Below are 18,271 nucleotides of genomic sequence, written 5' to 3'. Positions count from 1 at the left end.
CAGTCCCCAAGTTATGAACACCTCAGATGGCTCATCAGGAGCAATCTGATGAGCAGGGAAACAGCTGCTCCCACACCATTTTCCATCCTGGCTTCTCTTGTAGCCACCTTCCCAGTACTCACCAGTTCCAAGTAACAAACAGGGGCCACCATTTCCATCGGCTCTTCTGGAGCGTGGAATGCTACAGGCCAGCCAAGAGGAAGGGCCAGAGCGTCTCAGCCCTCAGCAGCCCCAAGGCTGAAGATGATTTCGAGAGCCGCAGTCGTACGAGCGCCGTGTTCGGGCTGGAGCCAGGCTCCTGGCACCTGCAGCCAGGCCAGTCTGTGGCCATGGTGCTGCGAGGCTTCTCCCACATGCCACAGGTGAGGTCCCCACCAAGGGCTGAGCCTGGGGAGCCCTCACATCCCCTCCCCTGGCCTTGTTCCACAGTGCCTTGACATTTGCCTGGGGAAATGAGCAAGGCCCTTCAAGAAACTGCTTTAAGGCCGCACGTTTCTGTGGCAGCACCAGTTGCTTTCCTTGCTGGCCACCATCAGAGCAGCCAAGGCTTTATTGGGATTCCACAGCTACCAAAACCCAGTGCTGATCCCAAAGCAGGGCTGGAAGGAAATAATGCTCTTTTGGGGCAAACGGTGTTGCACGCTGAGTCGGCAAAGAAGGGCAGACAAATAAGTTACACTTAGACTAGGAGCACAAAAAGAAAGGGAATTCAACAAGTGCCAAGTGGTTTATCTGGGGTAAGCACAGATAAAACAAAAGCCATGTGAAGGGAGGGGAGTTCTCACAAGTGCCTTTTGTGGGCATTGGGGTGCAGTGTTACAGACAACTGAGTGCAGAATAAATCAGCTGCATCACGGCAAGAAAAGGAGGCAGTGCCCACTGTAACTGTGTGGCAGGAATAGGGGCTGTGCTGGGTGCTGAGCCAGTGCAGGGCATTTGCTGGTGCCCTGCCACCCTCCACTGGTGACAAGTGACTCTTGCATGCAGGAGGTGAGGGATTACATGAGGTGTGAAGCTGTCGTTGGCACAAGCGTGGTGACAAAGAAGATCATAGAAACCATCATTAGCTGCAAGTTCATAGATCCCTCTATAGAAGTATCAGCCAGAAAACTCTCTTTCCGGGTGGAGAAGGTAAGTCTCTGGTTTGCATCCTGGCATTTAGCAGCATGGCTGAGGGGGGTGTGTCCTTGTGTTAAAGCCCCTCTTTGCTCTGCCTGAGGCACTTGGTCAAGTGAGTGAAGATGCTTTTAGAGATGAGACTGGTATTTAACTGCCCCAAAGCAAAACTGCAGTTACAGCTGCACTGCTGTGGGGATCATGGCCACTTGCAGAGAAATGCCAGTTTCTCTGCACACTGTAAAGGGAGGATTTTAAGGATCCTTCAAGGCACGTTGATGTCTGTACACTGAAGCTGTAGGCAAGCTGGGGGGAAGAATGGAAATTTCTGTGAATTCCTCAGGCTAACGAGGAAAAACCCATCATCTCCTGTGTCTCTTTGCCTTCTCTGCTGTTGGCATGGATGCTTTAGGGTATAGCTATAAGGTATAGCTCTGTGCATTTCCCTAGGCTTCATCTGCTTCAAAAGACCCCCAGACATCCTGCAGTGATGATAACACTGAGGCAGAGCAGGTGCCCTTTAGTCTCTGGATCCCAGCTCCAGCATCATCTTTCCCTCTCCTGCAAGTTGTCTGAAAAAGAGAATATGTTTCATGATTTGGTTTCTGTAGTGTCAGGCCTCTCCTTGGGCTCCCAGGCTTCCACTGAAGTACAGAATCCCTGGAACAGGCAGTTCAGATGTAATTAGAAGCCTTTCAGCTCTCCCTGATTCTGCCTGGGTTCTGCTCAATGCCACATACACCAACTGATTGATTGCATACTATGGCACAGCACCTGTTTGATATCAGTACATCCAGAAGCAGTTTCCCAAACTCTCTGGTTTCTCTAAAGCATGCAGGAAGCCCAGCACAATGCACAGACAGGAAGGAAGAGCCTAGGCTGATCACAGCTTAGAGACCACACACACCTTGTCCCTGTAGCAGGGGCTGCAGGACACTTGTTGCAGACTAACTGCTTTTTTGAGGCTGCTAGAGCCAATAAGGTTGTAAGAAATGACAGCATGTGAGTGAAGATCATCCAGTGCTGTTCTGCCCAATAGAGAGACAAAACTGGACACAAATGGTCTGGATTCACTTTCTGCTTTAGGTCTTGTTCAAGCAGCCACCTCCTCTCCTATTCCCTCATCTGTACATGGGAGTGGTGCCCTGTCCCCAGAGGATGCTGTGGTTTCTAAACATGACAAGCATCTGCTATAAAGAAACATCTCCTGGGAAAGTAGAAACAAATAGAAAGGATCAATAGAATGTGTGCACTTCTGGGGCTGAAAAATGTGAGATGCAACAGAAGCAGGAGGAGGTCTCTGGCTACTTGAGGCTGTTTTTCCTTGTTTCCATAGAAACCCAGTGATGTCCTAACTCTGCAGTACCAGCCTTTGGCTTTAACAAACACCTGCTCCCTGCCGCTCGACCTCGTGCTGGACGTGGAGCAGCCGTTCCTGGTGTGTGATGAGGACCAGCAGCCCCTCCCAGATGGCCAGGTGAGCAGCCCTGGACTCCTCCAGTGGGGCTGGAAGAGGAGGGATGTGCTGGTGCCTTTCTCTTGGGAGGTCCTTGAGTCAACAAGTTTATTGTGTAGCATCAGCAGTGGGCTGGCCTGAGCTGCATCAGCAGAGCTGCTGAAGGAATCAAAAGATTACCTGAATTGAGAAGTTCCATCCTGGCTTTAAGGCACAAGGAGGAGGGAGCAGGCAATTTGGTCTGGGCAAGCCATGCAGTAAAGGTGTCTCCTGGAAAGCATCCCAGCTCTCCAGCAGCCATCCCCTTGTATTGCTGCTGAGCACAGAAACGTGAGCCTGAGGGAATCCTGGACTGGACTGTGGTGCCTGCAGTCACACCCTTGCTATAAAGAAGTGAATGATGAACTGAGAAGCCCATGCTGGGGCCACACTTGGAGCATTTACTGTTTCATGCTGTCAGACCTTGGCATGTCATTAATTACTGTCCATCTCCTTGCAGCCTGTGACAGTGGGTGTAGAGGAGACCTGCCATGTCTACATCGCATTTGACCCAGCTTACAAACTGGAGCTTCACAGCTGGAAAGAACAGAAGATTCTGAAGATAGACATGGTTAGGGACCATCCTTATGTGGAGTATATCGAGCTTTGGGGAGAAGTCCACTTCCCAAATCTCCGAATCCAGCCCAGCAGCCTGGAGTTTGGCTGCATCGTGGCTGGCACGGAAGCAGTGCGCTCTCTGAGGATGAGCAACTGCAGCCCCCTTCCTGTGGAGTACCACTGGGCATTGCAGGCAGACAGCCAGGTGCACAAGTTCAGGTATGTGCACCTTTGCCCTCTCCTCTTCTTCCTGCTGTCCTGTTTGTGCTTTGCAAAGAACAGAGCTGTTTGTCTAGGATCTGACAGACTGCTCTGACTTCTCCTTGTGCAAATAACACTGACCAGCTGTGCTCAGGCTGCATGCTCAGGGAATAGGTTTTCCACCAATTTGGTGCTGTGTAGCCCCCACAGTGGTTTCCCTTGGGAAGGAAAGCTGGGGCCAAAGCTGCTTTCTCAGAGCTCTGTGGCCTGAGGCGATGTCCACCTTGATGAAGGGCTCCTAATCCCAGCTCCCACAGTGCTGCTGGAGGCCCTTTTGGGGGTGCCCTTTTGGCCCCTCTGCTTTGGGATGGGTCCTCTGTGTAGGAGCTGCTCTCTGCTCCTTGCCTTCCTCCCTTGCCTTGTGCTGGAGGATGCCCAGAAAGTCCCAACAGCACAGAAAGAGCTACTCAGCACCTGGGCTGATGCAGAACATCTCGTTACCTTTCCTTCTTTTCTGAGACAACTCCTTTAGTGCCAGGGTGATTTCTTTCCCAAGGCTCAACTCTTGGTGGACACCTTGGATTCTTCACTCCCTTTTTTGGTGACACTTGTTACTCATTCTGACTTTTCCCCACTGCAACACGTCCCTTATGGGTTCTGTAGTGCTGGACAGCAGGACTTGTTCATCACACCATCTCCTGTCCCTGCCTCCCAGAGAGTTTCTATTTTAGAGTGAAAAATGCCATTGTCTGGGCACCATGGTCCTGGGAAGTTGCCTCAAACCATTGATTCAAACTAAAGGCAGTGGAATAGATGATATTCCATGGATCTCTTGGGGGTTATGATGAGAGATCCTCTCATCCAGAAATGAAACCCAGCCTTAGATAAGAAGCCACAAAGCTAAAGACAGTTATTCTTTGGGGAGCAGGTCATTATTGGCACTGAATGCCTGTCTGGGAATGGAGCATTCAGGCCGTGTTTGGCTGTAGGGGAGCTCTTGCAGCTCAGCAGGGTGACAGGCAGGCACAGCCCAACTGTGTCCTCACGTGGCATTAGAAACACAAGCAGAGTTACCCTGAGCACCTGCTTCAATCTAAAGTGGGGAATGTGACCTGAGCCAGCTGGGAGTGTTGGGAAATGCCAACCACCCCTGCCTGCACTGTCAGGGAAACATTCCTGATAAATACCTGGGAGAGCTGCAGAGTTTCTGGCATTGGGCATTGGCAGGGCTGTGCTGGCTCATCACTGCCTGGGTGTGCCCTTGGTGTCTCAAATCTCACTTTTTGCTCTCCTCCTTCTCTGTCTTTTCCTCTCCCACTGTGCTTTTTGCATCCTCACAAGGTGTTAATCCCTGTCCTCTGTAGTTCCTCAATGCAAGCAGTTGCAGCTGCCTGCACCACTGCTACCTCAGTGTCATCCCTGGGCTGGTTTAGAACAGACCTGCTCCAGCCTGGATTGGGAAGGGCTGGATCAAATCATTCCTGAGTTCAGTGCACCAGCACCCAGCCAGGGGCTGCATCCTGACCAGGAGCTCCTCATGCAGGTGTCCTTCCCTCCCACTGCAGGTCCCTGCTCACAGTTATGTTTTTTTCCAGATATGAACTTTGCCCACCTAAATTCAGACCCTCACCACCAAAGTTGAAGAGTACCTGTTTGAATTGCTCAGCATCTCAATGGAGCCACTGCAGTATTAAAAATGTGGAGGAGCCAGACACAGACCTGCAAGAACCACAGGATCTTGGCCAATCTTCAAGAGCAGAGGTAGATTTTGTTGTACACCCAGTGCTGTGTTGTCTCCCCAGCTTGCCACCACCAAGTCATGCTCATGCTGGCCTCCCTTTTTGCTGCCCTGCTGGTTTGTGCCTTGAGAGTGGGCTGGGCAGCGGGGCCTGTGGATGGACATGGGCTGTGTGGGAGGGAGGAGCAGGAGAGTTTTCCTTGGAGAAGCCTGCTCAGATCCTACAGATCTAAGCTCAACACAGATCTGTGTTGAGTGTGGGATTTTTTGGCCTTGTTCTCTTCACAATGTAAGATGAGGCTTTCATCTGCATCATGATGCTAAGACCTCCAGCTTCCTTCCCAGAGCAAGCTGTGATGAGTCCTGATCTCCATGTACCCTCTTCCCAACCCTGCCAGACCACCTGTTTCCAGGTGTCTGCTTTCACCTGAGAACTGGTATTGCAGTGGTGGCCCTGAAGCTGTCTTCTAAAATGAGACTTTGCCAAGTGTCTCTCTCTTCCTCTCAGCATAGAAAATGGCTTGTTTTTCAGCTGCCAACATATATTCGTGGAAGGCATTACATCCCAGTGGGGCTGGCAGGATTCAGTCACTCCGTGGATGTACCATGGATTCCCCTCAAAGTGGAGAAGGTAAGAGGGAATCTGTCTCACTTCCACATTTTCAGTGTGGCAAGCAGGGCTGTAGCTGCCAGCCCCACTGGTGGCCCTCAGCATTGCCCACAGAGGGGCCTGGCATCCCTCCAGACCCATCACAAAGTGCTGCTGAAGCAACTGGTTATTGGAGAGGCCACGCAGGACATGCTGTAGGGAGGCCCAAGGACGCTGTGCAGCACCTGTGGAGGGCATTGCTCCCCCTGGACATCATCAGGTGGTCCGTAGGAAAGTTTTGCAGGAGCTTTTGCTGTAGCACCTTGAAAAAGCAGCGGATAAATCAGAGAGAGAGAGAGGGGAAAAGCCTCAGGAGTCAGATGAGCTGGGCTGGGGTCCTTCCCTGAGCTCCAAGAGCTCTCACTCTGCGTGTCCCGCTTTTCTAAAAGCAGTCATAAATGCTTGTTAAAGGCAAGTTGTGCGTCAGAGAGAATTTCTACTGCCAGGAGACATCCCAGTTCACTTCAATGCAGTGTATTACTGCATTGATCCGTGAGTATGGGAGAAGATTTTCCTCATGGTGCCTCCACTGGTCAGTGGCATGGATACAGGATGAGATCAGGATGATTCTGGCTGTGTTGTTTGAGGAATAGATCCCTCTGGCTACAGCTGCACTTTGCTCCAAGGTGCTCTTGTGCATCCATTTCCATGCTCAGCACCTCAGTCTCTCCTGTTCTCCGTGCAGGTTTTCAGGATCCTGCCGCTGTCGGGTGTGCTGCAGCCGGGAGAGAGACAGGAGGTCTTCTTCACCTTCACTGGCCACCTCAACACCATGGCCCAAGTCACAGCGCTGTGCCACGTGGAGGGAGGCCCCACCTACGAGGTGAAGCTGACGGGGGAGGCCTCACGTGTCAGCTTCTCCCTGAGCGCCCGGGAGATCAACTGCGGCTCCCAGGTACCCCACGGGTCCCCGGGCACAGCTCCTCGCCTCGCTGCCTTCCTGCCCACCTCGCTCCAGGGCTCCCTTCCCAGCCCCTTTGTTGTCTCTGGGGCTTGGAAGTACAACCTTTGTGGGACACATCTGGCATCCAAGCTGTAAAATGGCCGTCTCCAACCCTCTCCAAAATGCTGGGAATGCCTCTTGTTCAGGGGACTTAACACTGCCTCCTGAGGCACCGCAGGGGGATGCTCTGGACGTCCCTCTGCTGATCCACTCCAAAAGCCTGACCTCCAAGGAGATGCTCTTGTCGAACGCTCTTCTTAATCCATGCAATAATCAGGGGAAGATCTTGGGCTTCCAGTCACTATAGCTGGAGACACTGTCCCAGAATGATCCCCACTTCACTCTTTTTCAGTTGAAAGCCCACAGCTATTTCCAGCTGCTGGCCCTGTCGGTGTTGCTCTGTGTGACTCCCTTGTTGCCTGTATGCTGCTTGCCAATACTTGCATGCAGGTGCCTTTTCTTTTGGAGTGCCTCCGTGCTGTCTCTGTTTCTCCTGGCTGCTGGTGACCCCTCAGAAGGCCTGTGTCCCCACAATGAAATGTGTTCATTTATTACTGGCCCTCCCATGGTTGTTGCCACACCTCTGGGTGCTGCCAGAGCTCCCTGGTCCTGTGCAGGTGCCCTGTGCCTGGGGGTTCCCCGGGTTCCCAAGTGCCCCCATCTCCTCTCTGGTCCCTGCTCCCATCAGGTGTCTGCTTTCAAGGCCAGGAGAGAGGAAGGAGATTCCCAGCAGCAGGCCTGGCTCTGTAACTTCCCGCTCTCTGCCTTCTCTGCAGATGTTTAACGAAGTTCATCACAGCACGGTCATCCTGGCAAACACCAGCAAGATTAAATTCAACTGGGTGCTAGAACCCAGCACTGCAGACCAAGACCTGCCTGGTGTGTTTCTGGTCAAGCCCACCACTGTAAGTAGCACGAGTGACTGACCCCAGCCCTGTCAGGTGGCCCAGGAGAGTGTTAAAGGGACAAAAGAGGGGGAGGGGGAAAAGGGGGAAAAAGGTCCGAGGGGAAAACCCCAAACTCAGCCACGAGATAGAGAGGGCTGTAAACAATTTCTTCTGGGGGCAGAGAAAGTCAAACCAGTGCTATTGAAAGTCAATAAAGCAAAAGGAACAGTGGTGGGTGCTTGGCTCGGGTGCTTAGCCATAGCCAGAGGCACACCAGTCAACACAACCACATCAATTATAGACCCTGGGTACTGCAACAGCCTAATACAAATTCACAAATGGTTACACATATTCAAATATTTTAACATAGTTCCTCCTCCATCCTGCCTTTTTGGAGCATGTACAGTTGCCCTAGTCCTGGTCATTTGGTACTTTTTGACACATTCAACAGGTTCCCATTAACTTCATTGGTTAAATGTTAATATTACAGCAACTCTTCCCCAACACTGGTATCACCACAAAACATTTGCCTTAAAAAAATTCTAAACTTTAGCAAAAATTCTTTGACAAAAGCCAACATTATAAAACACACAGTATTTACTCTAACAACTGTGCAAGGCAACACTATAATGTATTTATCACAAAGGTGATGTGGTCTGATGGTTTCTTCTAGATAGAGAACCTGTCTTGTCAGCCTGTCTGTCCCCTGAGCCATCCCCCATCAAACACTCTGATGTATTCCCTTCCTCCTCTGCCATTCCTGCAGGGCTCCATTGCATGTGGCAGGAAGCAAGTGCTGAGATTCTCTTACATGCCAGGAGTACCAGGAGCCTTTAGCAGGACATACCAGCTTAAAGTGGGTGACCTGGAGCCGGAAAAGATCTGCCTGAAAGGAGAAGCGTCCTTTCCTATGATCAGTGTCAACCTGCCCTGGAACATCAAAGGTGGGCACTGCCTGTGTGCCCCCAGGAAGGGCCCCTCTGGTTTTGTTCCCTACCAAATGCCCACAGGGCAGCTCATGCCCACCTGCACCAAGCCTGGAGGGCTGCAGGACTCCCAGAGCCACTCAAGCAATCTGACTGCTTTGTGAGTCTTGAGCAGAGGATCCCATGTGGCCTTTGTCCCAGGAACCATCCTGCAGAGCTTGCCAGCACATCTGGCAGGGTCCTGAAGGATGATGGCTGGCCTGAAAGGCTTGGGAAAGCTGTAAGAGAGGCTGGCAGGGCTTCTGGCAGGGTTGGATTTGCGTGACATTGCAGGGGATGAGATGTTCCTCTTTGGGGAGGAAGATGGGTGGGAGCGAACGTGAGCATTCCGAGAGGAGCAGCAGCATCCGCTTTCCATAGATGGCTTGAGGGATTTCTTTCTGGAAGAAAGCAGTGTTTGGGAGCTAGGGACTTCCCAATTTAAGTGGGATTGGCACTTTGCTCACACTTCTCTTGGTGGATGTTTTCTTCCTTCAGGAAATGAGAAACGTGGAAAGCCACTACGGCTTGCAGAACACAGGCAGCAATACAGTGAGACCCTGAAAATTCAGATCCCAGCAGCTCAGCCCTTAAAAAGTCCAGATGTGAAGACAGGGAAGCTGCAGCCCTGCATGCCTGGAGGCTCTGACATTGTAGTAAGAACAGCTGCAGCCCCGTTTGGCACATGCCACTGTCTCCATGTCGCCTGAGCCCCTTGCAGCCCACAGCAGTTTCCCGGTGCCCTGATGGCACTTGGGACCTCCCTGCCCACTTAGAACCATGTGTCACCTCAGCATTGCCCCTAGGGCTGCCACTCTGGCCATGGTCTCTCTGGGGGTTGGCTTGCACCAGCTTGTCAGACACCGAGCAGCCAGACAGGAGAACCCCACACCCCTCTCAACAAGAGCAGGGTGGGATCCTTTCTCAGGTGCAAACCTCGGGAAAGACCTTTGCTAACCAGACACTGTCTGTCTTCTGTTTCCTCAGGCAAACACTCGGCTGCAGATAAAGATGATCGAGAAGGCTGCTCTGGAGCTGCAGAAGAAGCTCACGTGCCATCCCCCAAAGACCGAGTTCCCTGACAAAAAGCTGTGCCAGAGCCTTGTCAAGTGAGTAGGGACTCCCATCCCCATCTCCAGGTGCCCCGTGGGGAACAGCCAGCAATGTCCCCTTCTCCTGAGAGCTCCTTGTTTCTGCAGAGCTGGGAATAGCCTGGACTGCAGCGAGGCTCTTGTCCCGGTGGCTGTGACACGCTGCGTGTGAGCAGCTGAGTGCCCTCCCTTCCCCAGCACCACGCTGAGCTTTGGACTCAGCTCCCCACAGCTGTGGGGTTCTGTCCCTAGAGCTGAGGGGACCCACTGCAGACCTTCAAGCCCTTCCAGACAGCATCAATTCTGTCCCTGCTGACTAGCTCTGAAAGAGACAATTCCCAGCTGATGTCTTGGTTCCAACTAACAGAGCACACTAAACAAAAGGAGGAGGGAACTGCACATGTCAGCAAACCCTTGAAAGCCCAAAATCAGATGGCTTGAATCCTGGTGGGGTGGCAGGGCTTATCTAATTAACTTGGTCTGTCTCTTTGCATCATCATGATGCAGCACAAGCAAGGGAGGCTTCAATTCAGGAAGATGCTCTGCAGAACAGATCAGGTGATCTGGCTGCAGAGCAGTGAAGATTTCCTGTGCAGGCAAATCTTATTGCTAGGCCCCAAAGCAATTTCAGGCTCAGGCTGTACACCAGCCTAAGTGGTTTCATTTAGTCCAGTGGAGGCCCAGTGGACTCACCTCTACTGGCTTTTCATGGCAGAGGAGCTGTGGACAGTTTCCATTTTAAACTAATTTTATTTCCAGGTACCATTAGTAGCTGATAAAACCTAGGACCTGCACTCCTCCTGACTTCCCAAAGTCATTGCCAGGTGGCCAGGCCATGGGTTTCACGGGCTTGGGCTGAGTTTTTGCAGCAGTGAATAAAGAAATAGCCACTTGATTTGTATCCTCCATCCACCTGGACATGGAGGCAGGCTGTGGTTTAAGGACTGTCCTTACTCCTCCTTGCAGAGTTGAGCTGCCCGAGTATGTCCTGGACATGGGCACTGTCCTGAAGGGTTTCACTGAGAGACGCACTCTGGAGATCACCAACCCTGGGCAGATCCCAGTGTCCTTCTGGGTCGATGCATCTGTCCTGCAGGACACAGGTAAGCAGTGCTGGAGACACTTCCTGTGGGCATGGAGGAGGTGTCTCACCCAGATTAGCTGAAGCCACTGAACTTGGGGAGGTTTTTCAGCTTTTTCTTCTCCCTGCCCCTGCTGGGAGCTTCAGAGGCAGAATCCTCCTGTCCAGCCATGCCCAGGGACCTGGCCTGCCTACAAGTGCCCTGACACTCCAGTGTGGGGGCCAGATGGGCTCATCACCCTGGTCACCTCTCAGCATCTTCTGCCCTTGGCTCCCACGAGCATCAAGTTTCTTTGGGCACTCTGTGGCCTTGTTTTGTGAACCAGTGGTGTCTGCTGTGTTTTGGAAGTGCTTTGTTTGGAGTTCACACTGTCACAGCACTTGTATTCAGCCTTTCTTGAGGAAACAGCCTGTGAGATCCTCTGGTGGATCAAAAGAGGCTTCCAGAAGAGGCCTTGAGGCAAGGCTGCACTTGCATCACACAGTGGCTCGCTGTGTCGAGGGGCGTTCAGGTGCACTCTGAGTTTTTGTCCAGGTCACAGCACAGCCTGGGGTTTTTCCCAGACCTCTCACCAGGACAGCTGTAAGGCCTTAACGTGCTTCTGACACATTGCTTGTGTTTCCTGTGTATCTCAGCTGCTTTGTTTTCATCTGTTCAAGGTTTCAGCATGGACCTGGGCCAGATGAAGAGTCTGCCCCACATGCACACCCTGAAGTTTGATGTGTGCTTTGAAAGTGCCCAGCAACCACAGGGTGACGTGGATGTGCTGCTGCCCATACAGGTACCACAGCTCTTGGGGCAGGCAGCAGGCTGGGCACAGCAGCAGATGTCACCTGCACCCTCTGCTGAATTCTCTGTCCTTCTACAGGTAACAAAAGGCCCCACGTCTCACATCCGCCTCCGTGCCACTGTCTTGGAACTGTCGCTCGACCTCTCCCAGAGCACACTGCAGTTCCCCAGTATCCTCGTTGGGCAGTGCCAGGTTGAGACAGTCCAGCTCTACAACGGGTTCCAAGTGCCCTGCAAATGGTTCATCACTGCCATCAAGCCTGTTACGAAGGTAAAGCACAGGCAGCACTGAACACACAACTTCTGGCTGGGTTTTCTTTGTGTCTCCTGCCCTTTCTGCTCCTGTGGCTGCCCGAGCACTTGGGTCTGTGGCGTGTTTGAAGAAGCTTCTGAGGGTGTAGATCAAGGCTGGTTTTCCTAGACCTGTTCCATTAGCTGCTGCTTTGCTTTTGTGCCATCTTCAGCCATTCCTCCTCCTCTGAGGACAGCAGTTCCCTCAGCCTGCCCTGTCTACAGGTTTTCCCTCCAGCTCTAGGCTTTGGGGCCACACTTGGTTTGGCTGTGGGTGCTGTCAGCGCTGTATCAGTGTCTCAGAGCACTACAGGAACTGAGGCTCTGTCCTCACAGGCTGAGGAGACCTCACCCCATTGGTTTCTGTGTCCAGAGCAATCAACTCAGATACATGACACCAGCCCAAGGTCAGAAGCAGGAGGCGCTGGAGGAAAGGCGCTGTCCCTTTGAAGTGACGCCCTCCAAAGGAACCCTTGATGCAGGAGTGTGGCAGAACTTGCAAATCCAGTTTGCACCCAAGGAGGAGGTGAGATTGGCAGCTGTCAGCCCAGGAGGCCTGTCAGGGCTATCTGGAAATGAGGGCCTGGTGCAGAGAGTGTGGGACGAGCTCTGCCTTCACAGGGGGCTTTCTGCAAGCGCCGTGCTCAGCGTGGCTCAGTTCAGCCCACAGAGCACTCCCGGGAGATGTGCTCTGAAATGCCCACAGGGAGCTTGCACAGAGAGCATCAGGGCTCTGTGGCTGCCTCTCGGCACAGGGGAGGGATGTGCCCAGCTCCCCTCAGCCTCCCCCTTGCCTGGCCCTGTTTGCAGCTGCGACACTCGGTGCAGAGCAGCTGCACACTCGCAGAGGATAATCCTGGAATGGCCGCTCTAGGCCCATCCTGCTGCACAACTGACTGGCAAAACAGCCACCAGACACCTTCCTGAGCATGGCAGGACAGTCACCTGTCGTGGTGTGCTGCCAGCTGTCAGTCCCTGGGGCTCTGGCCTGCCTGCACATTCCCACACAGCTGGGGATTCAACTGAAAAGGATGCAGCATTCCCAAAAGTACTTTGCCTGGGGCCGCTGGGTCTTGGAAACTGACAGTGTGTAGCAGTATGGACACAAGTGCTTCTGTGCCCACAGACAGTCCCAGGGACCTTTTAATTGCTCAAGAGATGTAAACATCTTGTGTCTGGCTTTGATCAGAGCCAAACACCAAGCAGAGAAGGTGACCCTTATTTCTGGCCAGCCAGAGCTCATTTGCCTCTCTCCTGGAGCTGGCGTTTGCCTGATGCAGCAGTGCCAGGACTGGGTGTGGACACTGTAACCCCAAGGGCCCTTCTCTTGAGCACTGCACTCCTGCATGCCTGGGTGAAAACGCCTGGCAGTCCACTGTCCATCCATCTGGTACCCAATACCCAGTGACAGTGCACACCAGGACTCATCCCAGTTACTCACACCCAGACACAGGCGCTGTAGTCTCTCGCAGACGTGAATATCTGGTTTCTGTTCACCTTGGAGGGACTGATAACACCCTGGCCTTGGGGCAAGCATTTGGGGTCCTGGGGCTTCATGGATAAGTTTTCTGCACTTTTCTCTTTTCAGAGGTCTTACAAGTATGAACTGAAACTTAACATTCATGGGAGCAGCAATCACTTAAGTCTGCACCTCTCGGGGCAAGGTCTGGAGCCACGGTTGGAGTTCAGTCCCCCAGCACTAAAGATGGGATGGGAGCTGGTGGACAGCGATGGGGTGGAGGCCACAGTGGTGGTGAAGAACCCATGCAAATTCCCCATCGAGTTTTACTCCCTGGATTTTGATGAGCAGTACCTGGAGGAGGAGAAGGTGAGAAGGCAGGTCTGGTCCCCGTGTACATGCTGCCCAAGCTTCACAGCACTCCAATCTTCCCAGGCTTGTGTCAGGGAGATGGAGGCAATGCCCAGGGCAAAGCCAGCTCTGCTGATGTGCTGTGGGGGGATTTAAAGAGTTTGTGTTGTTGGGAGGAAGGGAGGAGACAGAAAATGGGTTTATTGCATCTGTGGGATGAAAGGTGAGAAAAGGAATCTTGCATATGGTTTCTCTTCCCTGCTGGCAGGCTGGGCATGACTTGGGCTGGGCATGTGCTCTGGCAGAAAACTCCACTGGTTCTCAGGGCTTTGCTGGCAGAGTGCAGTCCTGGCTAGTGTGGCTAGTGTGGCTGCAGGCAGTGAGCAGCTCATGGTCATTGTTTTCTTCAGATGAGTCACTTGGGAGGGGTTTCTCTCCCAGTCCTGCTTGTAGCTCTTGCCTCTGCTCTGGAGCCTGCTCACCCCACTGGGCATAACAAAATACTTGTACTTGATGGAAATCAAAAAGCCCATTGCCAAAAGCTCAGTGCCTTCAAAGAAGGAGTTGTGAGGATGAAGGTGACAGAAGTATAAACAGGATTTTCTCTCGTCTTTTAGATGCTGAGGCATCTGGGACTGCATCCCCAAGGGCCTCCCCTTCCCTCTGCTGCTGTCCTCTCCAGAGTTGACAGCCCAGAGGAGCGGCTGGGCTCTGCAGAGCATGTGAAGCCCTTCACCATTGTTTCACCTGAAGACAATCTGGTGGGTACTGCAGTGGTGCTGGCACTGAAGGTGCCAGGGCAGGGACCAGGCTAGATGGGGGCATGAGGGACAGGTGGATGGAAAAGGATCATTGTGGAGAGGTAGTGAAGATGTGATGGGGCCCCACGTCTGCAGGTCTCCTTTCTGTCAGGGATGGGGCAAAAGAGACAGCTTTGCTGGAGACAGAGCAGTTCTGTAAGAGGGGAAAAATCACTTAAAACCACCAGCTTCCTTTGAGGAGAGGATCCTGAGTTAGAAGGGGTGTCCTAGACAAAACAAACCCCAGTAAGGAAGACCAAGTTCCTGGGCAGGTGCACTTATTTATTCTCTCTTCTATTGGTGAACAAAGGCCCATTTTTCTTTCCAGGATGGGAATGTCTCAGGGCTCACCCCTCTCTCCCTTTTCTCTCTCCCTTTAGGCCAAGACCCCAGATGAGATGGGCCGTTCTGCTGAGGGCCAGCCAAAGAAGGGTAAAGCAGCCAGCAGAGACAAGTCTCCAAAGGGGAGCCAAATATCTACACAGAGAACAGAAAGTCCCTGGGAATCCTCCAGCACAAGGTCCAAATGTACACTGGAAAGTGCCTCAGTCCCCACAGAATTCCTCAGGTGAGCTGCACAGGAGGAGGTGATGCCTCTGCTTCTTGGTCCTCTTGCCAAACAAGGTCCATCATCCCCAGCTGCACAGGGACCCTGTGCCAGGGCCTCCATGGGATGGCCAGTGCACCCTCCTTGTTTCATTTGCTCCTCAGCCATGTCTGAAGCCTCCTCTTTAATTGCCAGGCTGAAACGGTACCGCTGGATAGTGCCTGCCCTCGGTGAGGTGGAACTGAAGGTCCACTTCTCCACCAAAAAGCCAGGGGAGTTTGAGCAGACGCTGAGGTTTGAGCTGGTGGGGACAAAGCGGCAGTACGAGCTGCCCTGCAGTGGCACCGGCCTGTACCCCAGCATCAGCCAGAACCCACGGTAAGGCTGGCCCCTGGCAGCCTCCCACACTGCTGCCCCCGAGCTCACAGCCAGGGCTGCTCCTTGGGCATTCTGGCCTGGGCACATGGTGCTGCCTGACGTCACCCAGCATCTCTTTCTGTGCTGGGAGCTGGGAAGGCAGATGGTCCCTGAGCCACCAGGATGGGTTATGGCTTTCTGACTGCATTTCCTACCTGCAGCATCTCATAGCTCCTCCTTCCCTGCTTTCTCTGCCCAGGCTGGTGTTTCCACAGTGGAGGAGGACCATGAAGGAAGGTGAAATCATCTTCAAGGAATATGTTGAGAGCACCAAGCAATTCCACTTTGGACCGCTGCTGTGTGGGAAATCAAGAGAGTGGTATGTGCTCCCTGCTGGGTGTTGTACTTTCCTGGACACGCTTGGGGACATGGACACAATCCAGGGCAGTCCCTGGCAGAGTCCTGGCACACACCTGGGTTTGAAGGAGCACAGATGTGTGAACCTGAGCATACAAGAGGCAAATGAGCCTTGGGGGAGCCGCTCTGCCTGCCTGCTGGGTGCCTTGGCCAGAGCCCCAGGCTGCTGCCAGTCCAGAGGGGACTTGGGGCAACTTTTGTCTGCCTCCACATCTCAGCTTCACCCCTTAGGAAATGTATGGTGGTTTTTGAAGTGCTTTGAGCTTGGCAGTTAGCCTGAGTGAGCAATTATTCTGTAGGTGGTTTTGTAAAGCTATCATTGATCTGTAATTATTAATAAGATTTTATGGCTGACCTGCCAGTGGGTGTCAGGGGGTATGTACAGCAGGAACTACATTTGCCTGTAATGACATTGCATCATCACTGCTGGATAAAGTCTGCCTGAAAACGTTGTCATTGAAGCCATTGTGCATTTCTACTTTTACTGTCACTTTTTAAAAAATAGTATTTAACATTAAGTTCTTGTCTCCATGGGAGCTCTGGAGGGCTAAATCTATTTTGACAACACAGTTTCAAAAACCAGACAATCTTTAGCCAGGTTTATGGGATGGTCTGGGATTTCTGTTTGCCTCTTTAACCCTTTCACTCCAAAGTCATTTCCACACCTGAGAGAAGGGTCACTTGTTATCTTTTTGCATTCCTCTTGGGAAATGATGCTTTATATTTCTTTCTCAGATTTTGTGATAAGCCATGAAATCCAAAGCAGTTTCATGACTTTTTGGGAAGAGATCAGCTAAACTCTTTTTCCAAAAGCCTTTCTTTATACCCTGCAGGGAAGGCACCCCAAGAAAGAAGGGGAAAGAACCCATGGGCCTGGTGTACTGTTATTTTTCTAGGCACCTTTGAATTTACATTGTATTAAAAACACTTGAAGTGGCCTGAGCATCACCAGGCTTCTGGGGTGGAGGCCCCAAGTACAGGGGAAGGCATCAAAGTCAGGCAAGGATGAGCACATGCCCACGCCCCTGGCTGGGATCCACTTCCCTCACTTGTTTGTTAGAGCAGGGTCCTCCAGCACCGCTTCCTCGGCTGCACACGGTGCTTTCCTCGATGCGTGGCAAAGGCAACAGTCTCCTCTGCAGCCTTTTCCCCTTTTGTGGACAGGTACAAGGCCCAGAACTGTCCTGCCAACTCGGAGAATATAACCATCCTCAACAACTCCCCCATGGACGTAGAGGTCCAGTTCTTCTTTGAGGATGATGGAAAAGCAGAGACGTTCCTTCTGGACCCTCCCAGCATGACCCTGAAACCAAAGAAGAAGCAGGTAGGAGAGGGGCAGGTAGAGCAGGCACCGTAGAAGTGCCCAGGAGCTGCTGCTCCTGCTCACACACAGAGCTCTTTCTATTTCTTTCCGTGGGGCCGGGTCCAGGAGCTGACCATTTGGGCATACCCCACTTCCCCTGGCTTCCTGGAAGACAAACTCATCTGCTGCATTGACAAGAACCCAGAGCCAGTGGTCTTCAGCGTGTGCTGCCACGGGGTGCACGTGAAGCTGGAGGTCAGCCCCCTGGAGCTGTCTTTTGACAAGCTGCTTCTGCACAGGTCAGTCATCCCACAAGCACTCCAAGACTTGTGACAAAGACAAAACATTTGACTCTGCTTTCCAGGGCTCGGATGGAGCTGCTCCAGGTTGCATTCAGTGGCGAGGCTGGTGTGACCAGCCAGCAGCTGATGCCAAGTGCCTCCTGTCTCTGCAGGACTGACAGCAGGACCTTGGTCCTGAAAAACAACACCCTACTGCCCATGGCCTGGCAGCTCAGTGGGCTGGATGACCTTGCTGAGGACTTCTCACTGTCACAAGATAACGGCACCATTGATCCCCGCTCAGAGTTTGAAGTGACAGTGAATTTCAAGGCCCAGCAGATTGGCACCATTGAGAAGACCCTTCGACTAGAGGTGAGAGGGACTGTGCCCTGCCTGGCACAGTGAGCAGCCACGTGCTCTTAGGGACAGAGTCAGGAAGAGCTGCCCCTGACAGACACAAGGGTGCTGTGACCCCAACTTGTGCCTCTACACAGCGTTTGCCAGAACGTGCAGTGCATCCACATCCCCCAGATAAGCAGACACTGCACCCTGAGCCTGTAGCACAAGCACCTTGGCCCTGTGAATGGTTGAAGGTTGTTGTTTGGTTGTACAGACTGCAGCGTGATCTCTGCATTTCTCCTGGAGCTTGTCCAAACCTCTGGCATCGTGCAACAAACTCTGCCCCTGGCATTTTGTTCCCCATGGTTTAGGGGCTGCATTTCAGAGAGGGTGCTAGGTGATTGCAAAGGGTTGTCAATGCCACCTGCTCTGAGACACCCTACACTTCCTGTGGTTGTTCTTACATCCCTGTGCCTCTCAAGGAAGCTTTAGCAGCAGCATTCCCTGCTGTAGGAATGCAGAGTTGGGCTGATGGGGTTTTTTACTGCAGCAGAATCCCACTGGGACAGCCCATGAGATGAACGGGTTAGGAAAGCTTGGGTGTCCACCAAC

The 18,271-nt window shown here is 52.6% G+C and overlaps 1 protein-coding gene across 3 annotated transcripts in view; it reads left to right on the top strand.

Moving 5' to 3' along the window:
- Positions 1–18,271, top strand: part of LOC147650803 (axonemal central pair apparatus protein HYDIN-like) — a 56,887-nt gene that overhangs the window by 25,496 nt on the left and 13,120 nt on the right. For all 3 annotated transcript variants that reach the window (XM_086847714.1, XM_086847716.1, XM_086847715.1), the window contains 23 exons: positions 104–362; positions 988–1,131; positions 2,453–2,593; positions 3,072–3,388; positions 4,966–5,131; positions 5,641–5,739; positions 6,443–6,652; positions 7,477–7,605; positions 8,354–8,531; positions 9,051–9,208; positions 9,540–9,661; positions 10,610–10,746; positions 11,385–11,506; positions 11,594–11,785; positions 12,179–12,331; positions 13,394–13,633; positions 14,233–14,376; positions 14,796–14,983; positions 15,158–15,340; positions 15,579–15,698; positions 16,901–17,060; positions 17,166–17,338; positions 17,494–17,692. In XM_086847714.1, coding sequence (XP_086703840.1) covers positions 104–362; positions 988–1,131; positions 2,453–2,593; positions 3,072–3,388; positions 4,966–5,131; positions 5,641–5,739; positions 6,443–6,652; positions 7,477–7,605; positions 8,354–8,531; positions 9,051–9,208; positions 9,540–9,661; positions 10,610–10,746; positions 11,385–11,506; positions 11,594–11,785; positions 12,179–12,331; positions 13,394–13,633; positions 14,233–14,376; positions 14,796–14,983; positions 15,158–15,340; positions 15,579–15,698; positions 16,901–17,060; positions 17,166–17,338; positions 17,494–17,692 — 3,934 coding nt within the window. The remainder of the gene's footprint in view (positions 1–103; positions 363–987; positions 1,132–2,452; positions 2,594–3,071; positions 3,389–4,965; positions 5,132–5,640; positions 5,740–6,442; positions 6,653–7,476; positions 7,606–8,353; positions 8,532–9,050; positions 9,209–9,539; positions 9,662–10,609; positions 10,747–11,384; positions 11,507–11,593; positions 11,786–12,178; positions 12,332–13,393; positions 13,634–14,232; positions 14,377–14,795; positions 14,984–15,157; positions 15,341–15,578; positions 15,699–16,900; positions 17,061–17,165; positions 17,339–17,493; positions 17,693–18,271) is intronic.

Source organism: Cyanistes caeruleus, chromosome 12 (assembly GCF_971803275.1).
Source record: "Cyanistes caeruleus chromosome 12, bCyaCae1.hap1.1, whole genome shotgun sequence".
NCBI classification, from domain to species: Eukaryota; Metazoa; Chordata; class Aves; order Passeriformes; family Paridae; genus Cyanistes; species Cyanistes caeruleus.
This window is presented reverse-complemented; position numbering and strand designations above follow the sequence as displayed.